This window comes from Pseudorca crassidens, chromosome 1 (assembly GCF_039906515.1).
Source record: "Pseudorca crassidens isolate mPseCra1 chromosome 1, mPseCra1.hap1, whole genome shotgun sequence".
Lineage (NCBI taxonomy): Eukaryota > Metazoa > Chordata > Mammalia > Artiodactyla > Delphinidae > Pseudorca > Pseudorca crassidens.
This window is the reverse complement of record NC_090296.1, coordinates 108,535,950-108,544,257: the sequence shown is the minus strand read 5'-3', so window position 1 is coordinate 108,544,257 and position 8,308 is coordinate 108,535,950. Positions and strand designations below refer to the sequence as shown.

General features: G+C 50.1%; 1 protein-coding gene across 1 annotated transcript; it reads right to left on the bottom strand.

The window, feature by feature from the left end:
* Positions 1–2,318: 2,318 nt before the first annotated feature.
* On the bottom strand, positions 2,319–4,171 carry FOXB1 (forkhead box B1). Its single transcript, XM_067752003.1, has one exon. The coding sequence runs from the start codon at positions 4,168–4,170 to the stop codon at positions 3,193–3,195; it is 978 nt and encodes a 325-aa protein (XP_067608104.1). The 5' UTR covers position 4,171; the 3' UTR covers positions 2,319–3,192.
* Between the last annotated feature and the right edge of the window lie 4,137 nt (positions 4,172–8,308).

Sequence of the window (8,308 nt, the reverse complement as noted above, 5' to 3'; positions counted from 1 at the left end):
GATTTTTTACTTTACTCATTCAACTTCATCTGAGAAAAGATGCCTGCAGTGGTGAAAGGAGGACTCACAATGCCCAAGTTATTTCATTCTTTGCAATACACCATGACGAACTTACCAGCTGAAAAGCACATTTTCAAATACTGAGTTGAAATCACTCCTTTACTAAAAATCGGAAATAGGACTTGCGTCTTATTTACCTGCATTTATTAAATGTGTGTATGTACACATCACTTGCCTCTGAATTCTACTGCTACTACTAGGAAGAGTATTTTACCTGACTATCTAAGCTGAAAATTTACAAAATGTTTGAGACCCGTGTTAGTCCTTTATGCTTCCTTCATTCCCAGTTCAAATTCAGTGTTAGTGAATACCAGGAGATTAGAATATTCCAGAGGTGGCTTTAATTTTATTTTGCAGGAAGTAATGAAGATGTATTTCACTTTTTAAAAATGTAGATGGTTTCTGGTTGAGAACAAAGTTTTAAGAGTTTCCTGGCGCAGGGTGGGTAAGTCTTCCAGGCTTTCTTTAGCTGATCGTGTTGATATAATTGTGAATTGGGCTTGATGAATGAGTTTAGTTGTCCCCTGTCTGACGAGCTTTAGTGGCTTCATGCATTTTAATCAGTCCAATGATTCATTTATTTTCCACCTTTTTTTTTTTTTTGGCTGTGTGTGGGGGATCCTTCCTTAAAAAAAAAATGGTCACAGCAGGATTAATTACCCTTTGCATTAATCCTAAAAATTTTTTTTCAGATAACCCTCTGAACATATAAAGGTCACAGGTGCTAAGGGTTCTCCTTGTGGAGTATAGTGATGATGATTTCTGTGTGGGTTTCTCTGTGTTGCACAAGGTTTCTTGTTTAATCATTTTACACAGTAAAGTGTTAATCACCATTTAAGTTTTTCTTTGTCTTGTAACTTCATTAGTTGAATATACACCTCACTCTGGAAATACTGTGACCCTTTCAATAAAGTTTTAATTGGCCTTGAGCCATACGTTCTTGGCAAACTTTAATTCTCTGCAAAAATCTGAAGAAAAGCAAATACTCAGAGTCAGGCATTTAAAGTAACTTCCTTCGCTTCTTTAAAATAAACACACCAAACATTATTTTCCCAGATGAAGGAGTAAAGAGAAATCTGTTCAGTTAAAAGTGAACAAGTTTCTCTACAGGCTAGGTGACCTTTTAAGTAACTTCTGAAAAAGAAAATTTCAACGATTGCAATAATTTAAAGGAGCAAGGAAATCAAGGTCCACTGAAAATAAGATGCATCAGAATAGAAGTATTGGGTAAGCAAGTTTGCCTTTACGCTTTATATCTCCATATCGCCTCTACCTGGTTTCTGTAGAAGCCTTACATTTATACAAGTGCTGTATATTTTGTAAAATGTATACTTAAAGATAGTCAAAATACATATAAAGTTACTCATTTTTCATTAACAGTTTTTCTTTTAGCACCACACCTGTGCACCTGATCTATACTAGAAAGAGTTTGTTTCATCTTTCTCTCTGGGCCAATATCTTCGAGAGTCCATCTGCGTAATTTCTTCCCAGTCTGCAAGTGCGTAAGAGGAGGTTTGTTTTAAAAATAAGTTATGAAAAAGACAAACTACTCAGACAATGTATTGCAGAAAGCATGCTTAGAGAAGCAGTGCATTTATCTTTGGTAAAGTTACTGTTTGCAGCAACTCTTCAAAAACACACGAAACTAAAATTTGCATTTACATATTTTAATGAGAAAATATTATTTGGACTAGGTTCATAATTTAATGTAGACACCTTTTTAAAATTCTTTGTCTTAAAACAGGCATGCTGGGGACAAGAACATCAATATTTAAAATGCCATGCTAATTCTGTACAGGGAGGGAGAAAAATGAAAGGTAAAAATTGTACAGCTCTGATGACACTACAACTTTTTTTTAACTTAAGCAGGTCACACCAGAACAACAGTTCATTTTCCAGCAAATTACCTAAGACTCTAAAGGAATATAGCAAACAAAAGTGCATTTTACACAGTGTATAATCATTCCTATTCACAAGCATTTACATCTCTTTGCAGCCCTTTAGCTTCTCGGAAAAGTTCTTGTAGCAAACAGAAAGGCTTGTCCATGGGAGACCTATCCGGTGACACCTCCTTCATGTTACTAGTCAGCTTATCTAAGTTCTTCTAGGGTTGCCCTTGATGCTTTCTTAGTTTGGACTTATTTCATTTTCTTTCTTTCTTTTTTTCCTTCCAGCAATAAAATAAATAGCTAAAAAGGTCTCTAAGTAATCGGAAAGTTAACATCCCAATTAACTTTCCCACCCCCCCTTTCCCTCCCCTAAACCTGGCCAGAAATGCAGAGTAAACATTCACATTACAACAGGTACTTGTAAAGTGGGCTTTTGCCCGCTCGCCCGCCAAGCACTACAGATTCAGGTTCACTGTTTACGTTTTACCGGGCGCTTTGTAAACATACAAGGTTGACTTTTAGTTTTATTTTGCTTGTGTAGAGGACAAACGTCCCCTTCCCAGGTTGGTAGCCTCTCCCCTACACTCCCAGCGCCTGGAGCCTCTGTCAGGAAACAAAACCCCAAACCAGAAAACTCCGCAGAAGCGGGGGAGGCAGGGCCGCTACTCCGGGAGGCTGTGGTCCGCCCAGCCCCTGCCGGATGGGCGGAGGCGAGTAGGGTAGGAAGCCAGTGGTCCCTTTTCGCGGCAGATTTCCAAGACGTAAACAGAGATCTGGCTCTCCGCTGTGCGTCTGCAGCCCTCAGGGAAGATCTGTTCCGGGAAACCTCCAAGGCGGTTTCTCTGGGCTTGGAACTAACGGCGCCGTGTCCGGAGCCTCGCGGATCGGGGCCGAGCTTAGACGCGCCCCTCTCCGAGACTGCGGGAGGCAGGGTTTCCCCTGCCTCTTCAGTGGGAGGGGGATTTCGGGGGCCCCGGGAATGGGACGACTTGGCTCAGGTGCCCCCTGCCTAACCCCTCTTGGGGGCGAGGACAACTCCCACGCGCCTCCAGGCCCATCTGCAAGTTTGTGTTGCGTCTCCTGGGTCCAAAACAGAGTTCTCATGGGGGAGAGAGGGTTGGCCGAAGGTGAACTGGACAAGTTAGGGTGGCGGTCCCAGATGGGGAGGGCAGGACTGGGAGCCGGGGAAGGCGAGTGAGCTGCGGGGGTGGGGGGCACAAGACGGGGCGCCGGCCTCTGCGGGTCAGTGCACCGCCACTGAGTGCAGGGCGGAGGCCGGGCTGGTGAGCGTTTCGCTGGGAGTGGCGGGGCTGCTTTGGCTGGTGGCTGTTTGAGAGGACGTGGGGCTGAGCGAGGGCGGCGAGTTCGAGAGCAGGGTGGGGATGGGCGCAGGCAGTGCGGGCAGCGCGGGCACTGCGGCCGGCGTGGGCTTAATGGGCACGGGGATGGCGGGCAGCGTCTGGCCCGCTGCGTGGCACAGAGGCTTCAACGGCACGCCGTAAGCGCTGTAATCGCCACTAGCCATGGAGATGGGGGTGGCCGAATCGATCATGCCTGCCGAACCGTACACGTGTGGCCAGCCAGTACCCAGCGAGCTGCCCATGGTAGTCAACTGGTTGGGGAGCGGGTAGGCGGCGGGCACGGGCTGCATGGCGGAGAAGGCCAGTCCCCCAGGCATCTTGTACTCGCGCGCGATGATATTCTCGATGGCGAAGGGATGCTTGAAGCCCGAGGGCTGCGGCACGCCGCCCAGGTTGTAGGCGGCGGCGGGCATCTGCGGCAGGTGCGTGCCCGAGGCCGCCAGCGCGCTGAGGCGCAGCTTGGCCTGCTGCTGCAGGTACTGCGCCGCGTCAGCGGGCTTGCTGGGCGCCAGGTGGTCCGACTTGAGCACCTTGAAGCGCTTGCGGCGCCTCAGGAAGCTGCCGTTCTCGAACATGTCCCCGCAGCTGGGGTGCAGCGCCCAGAAGCTGCCCTTGCCGGGCTGGTCTGGCCGCCGCGGTATCTTGATGAAGCAGTCGTTGAAGGAAAGGTTGTGGCGCAGGCTGTTCTGCCAGCGCTGCGTGTTCTCCCGGTAGTAGGGGAAGCGGTCCATGATGAACTTGTAGATCTCGCTCAAGGGCAGCATCTTTTCGGGCGAGCTCTGGATGGCCATGGCGGTCAGCGAGATATACGAGTAGGGCGGCTTCTGGTCGCTGTACGTGTTGCGGCCGGGCCGAGGCATCTTCTTCTTTGCCCCTTTCTAGCTCTGGGTCCGCGCGGGCCTGCTCGGATCTGGGAAGGGGGGAAGATAATGGGGGGAAGGACGTGGATGCACAGACACCGCGAGGTCAGCCAGGCCGAGAACAGACTTCGGGGGTGGCGAGTAGGGGGCTTCGGCGCCGGATCAGCCAGTGCCTGAGCTCTTTAGCCAGCAACTTTGCGTGTCGAGTTGGGGGCGGCCAGGGGGCGCGGGAGGGGAAGCCCGCGAGCGGCGCGATGGTAGCCTGGAAGGAAGCCCGGACCAGGAGCGGGAACTGGGGGTGGGGATGCAACGGACGGAGAGCGGCTCACCTTAAAGTTGCCCCAAGTTGCGCGTCCGCATCCGGGATGGCGCTGCTGCTCGCCGAGTCCCTCCCGGCGCGCAGCCGGGGCGCAGTGTCCTGCCTCGGCTGGGCTGCACTCGTTCCTGAGCTCCGCAGCTCAGACCCGCAGCGCCCCGCGCCGCCCGGTCCGTGGCGCTTCTGGCCGTGAGCTCCGCGGGCGGCCGAGCTCGGCGGCGGAGTCCCGGCGCGGACAGTGGCAGCGGCGGCCTCGGGGTTCCGGAGGGCGCTGCTGTGGGCTCCGCGGCTCCACTGAGCTAGGTGGCTGCCTCCATGTCCTCCCTCGAACCATCTGATAGTTTTAAGCGGTGACAGGAGCAGAAAAGACCCCTGTAGCGGCGCTTCATTAATGTGCCACTTCTTAGCTATCATATGACAATCGCCTTGGGGGAGGAGGAAGAGGAGGGGGAGCGGGGGATGCAGAGGGAGGGGACTGAGCGAGAGGGGAGAGCCTGGCCAGCTCTGATTTCTTTCACACCTATTTACATGGACACCTTGGCCAATAGGAATCACTTCCAGCTCCAGACTGGGCGAGGGGGAAGAGCCTCGGCCACCGGCGGGAGCAGGACGCGCGGGCCAGGGTGCGCGGTGTGAAGGTATGAGGAGGCGCCGGCCGGCCGCGGAGCAGGGATTCAGGCGACCACTCACATTCACAGACCGAGCCGCTGCGCAGATGATGTTCGACATGGAAATTGCTTGGCCGGGGTATTTTGTTTCCTCTGCAGTGTATCGGGTTTGTATTGTTGGCTAACTTCAGGCACGGCTTTCCCCTGAAGCTGACCCTTTTCCTGCTCTTGGCATTACCCGGGGCTGGTTGCATAGGTTATTGTAATGAAAATACACCCTTCCTCCACTGCTCCAAGAGGCAGGTCAAAGTTTGATTTGACCTTCCTAGGCTGCTGCCTTAGCCCGGCACAGTGGGTGTGTAGCTTTAAGTGATGGGGTTTAAAAATACAAAAATATAATCGGACAGACCCTTGTAAGAGCCCATTTTGTATCTAAGTGTATTGGCCAAATTAAAAAAAAAAAATAAAGTAGTGTATCTGGGCAAATAAGCAAGGTCTTCACTTTAAAAGTCCTCCAGGAATTTGGTAACCAAGACACAGGATGGAGGCTCTGGGCTGTTGGGGAAGACGGCTTGTGGACCTGCGCAGGGCCTGAGTTTGGTTGACACACTTTATCAAGCTCGAGGTCTCTCACTCCCCAGGTGGTTTGAAATTTAGGAGTTAGGCGTGGCCTGGAAGTTTGCATTTTACACCCGGAACTTTCTCTCCCTTCCCCCTTTTTTTTGCATAGAAAGAAGTTATTTAGAGTTTAGAGGGCCCAGCAAAAGCTGCCTGCGGCCCCACTAAAACAGAAGTACCTTCTAGATTTGCAAAGAACCAGCGGTTTTACTTTTTCGGAGAGAAAAGAGGGTGGGGATGTGCCTGGGGTCACCTTGCCTAGTGTGGGCGGCTTGTTCCCTGGTTTGGAATAGTCTCTGGAGATTCAGTGAATAATAATAATAATTATTATTATTATTATCGTTGTCATCATCATCTAATTGCTATGAAATAGTGAATCAACCCCGCCTGCTTGCACGCAGTCTACAAGTATAGACGCTAGGCGTTCCCGCTGGTTTCTGCACATTCTCCGACCTTTATGGTTTTTAGAAGAAATTCCTTCTACCGCGTTGTTAAAAACTCAATAGCAACAGCTCACACTAAATCACCTTCAGTCTCGAAATGTGTGAGAACTTTTTTTTTTTTTCAGGAGGAGGCGGTGGTGGTAGATTTCTGGGTGTGAAGTTTTGATACTTCTAGTGATATTAGAGCATTATTAGTGGAGCTATTTGGGGTTAGCATAAAAAAGATCTTTAAACGCGTGTGTGCGTACGCGCGCGCGCACGTACGCGCGCACCCCTCCCATTAAGCACAGTTTCTGAGGTGGTCAATAACTCACCAAAACGTAACTTAAACACGATGAATTTAGGAGATTAAACAATTTCATTAATATTGAAATGACCCTCGCGTCTGGGTTGCCTCGCTTGAGATGCAAGCGCACGTTTTTCAATATTAACAGAAGTGCTTGAAGAAAAGAATAATGTCACCTTCTTAACTCGGAAAAAATGACCAGGAGGAGGAGGTGGGTGTGAAGCGGGGGGGGGGGGGGCTGGGAGGGGGGAGGGACGCTGACCTGTCTCTGGGGGCGCGGCTGGAGAAGGGCAGGTAAACCCCCTGCAGATAAACCAGTTGGACCCGGGAGGAACTTCTGCCGAGCTTGGGGGGAGGCAGCGGTACTCGACGGAGCTGCGCCTGCTTCAGCTCCTAAGGAGGTGCGACGTTTGGGGGTTATATGGCGTGGTCGGGTTAGCCTAGAGGGTCCTGAGATGGGAGGAGCTGGGGAAGCTCGGGAGCTTGAGGGGCCCCAGATGACTAGTAGTGAGGGCTTGTGTTTCACAGACCGAAAGGCGTTGGTCCACAGCTTTCCTGCTCTAGAAGGCAGCTGCCCTGTGAGGAAAAAAACAGAGGGTGCTCCTGTGGGCGAGGCAGGAGCCCACCTGGGAAGGGGAGGTACGAGCATCGAAGCCCGCAAGGATTTTTAGGATCCTTTAAGAAAATATGTACATACATATAGAAACAGAGTTTTGAGAAGGGTTGGATTCGGGATATGCAACGATAGGAGTGAAAGATCTCTGTTCCCCCTGCTATAGCCAGGAAGATTCTTTTCGACCCCGTGTGTGTGCGCCCGCGCTCTCCCGCGTGTTCGGGGTGAGAGATGGGGAGAGAGAAATGTTTTCTTGTTTTAACAATTGGCATTTTGTTGCCTTGCAAAGGGCCTTTGTATGGCTGTCGAAATCATTGCTCCGAGTAAACAGAAGATTAAATTCTAAGAGTAGAAACGTTTGGGTGGAAAAAAAAAATCCAAGTTGGGATAAATCTCTGTCCGTCTCCCTGGGAAAGTTGTCACCACCAAGTTTGGGACATGGGAGGATACAAGTAGGTATCTTCAAAGTTTGGCTCGGGTGAAGATGGGAGGTGAGGCACTTTGCCTGTGCCCGGGGCTCATTAAGAAAATTGAACCTAATAGCACAACTTTGCCTTGGGTGGGGCAAGGAGTTAGTTGTGAGATGCACATTTAAAAAGTGTACTTTGCTGTAAAATTGTATCTTACTTCCTACTGAAGATCTACAAAGCCCAAGGGAAGAAAGGGATTTGCATGCTATTTACAGAGTTTTAAGGCTAGTATTATGAAGAGGAGGAAGGAAGGAGCACTTTCCAGAAATCTTGAAAAGTGCACCAGTCTATTGTACAGAACCCAAAGCAAATAGAAGCTTTGGGGAGGGGGCACATCCGACCCGCAGGCTTAGGGAGTTGTTGGGAAAACTGTATAAAATACACATAAGTCAATTATACCCATGTGCAAACCAACTGGAAATCTCTTTCGTGCAATAGCCATTCATCGCCTCTACGGAGCCCACCACCGACCACCTTTCTGCTTGGAGAGTTCGCAATAGCCTCTTTTCCCACAAGCTGGACCACACACGGCTACAGATTTCGTAATAATTTATGCTAATTTCCCTCCATAAATCCACAATTCGCTTCAGTGGCACCCGGGCTGCTGATGGAGTAAAAAGGAGACAGAGGGGTGACAAATACAATATTGATTTTGATTCCTTCTGTTGTCAAGCAGGTGTGTGTGTGCGTGAACTGTGGGGCTGGGGTTTGGGGGCGGGGGCTCTAGGAGAGGAAAACCGCCTGGAGCCCAAGCCAGCCCCTGCATCCACACTCCACAAAGTAA

Excerpts from the sequence above, each read along its gene's own strand:
- FOXB1 (XM_067752003.1), bottom strand. The coding sequence starts at position 4,170 with ATGCCTCGGCCCGGCCGCAACACGTACAGCGACCAGAAGCCGCCCTAC.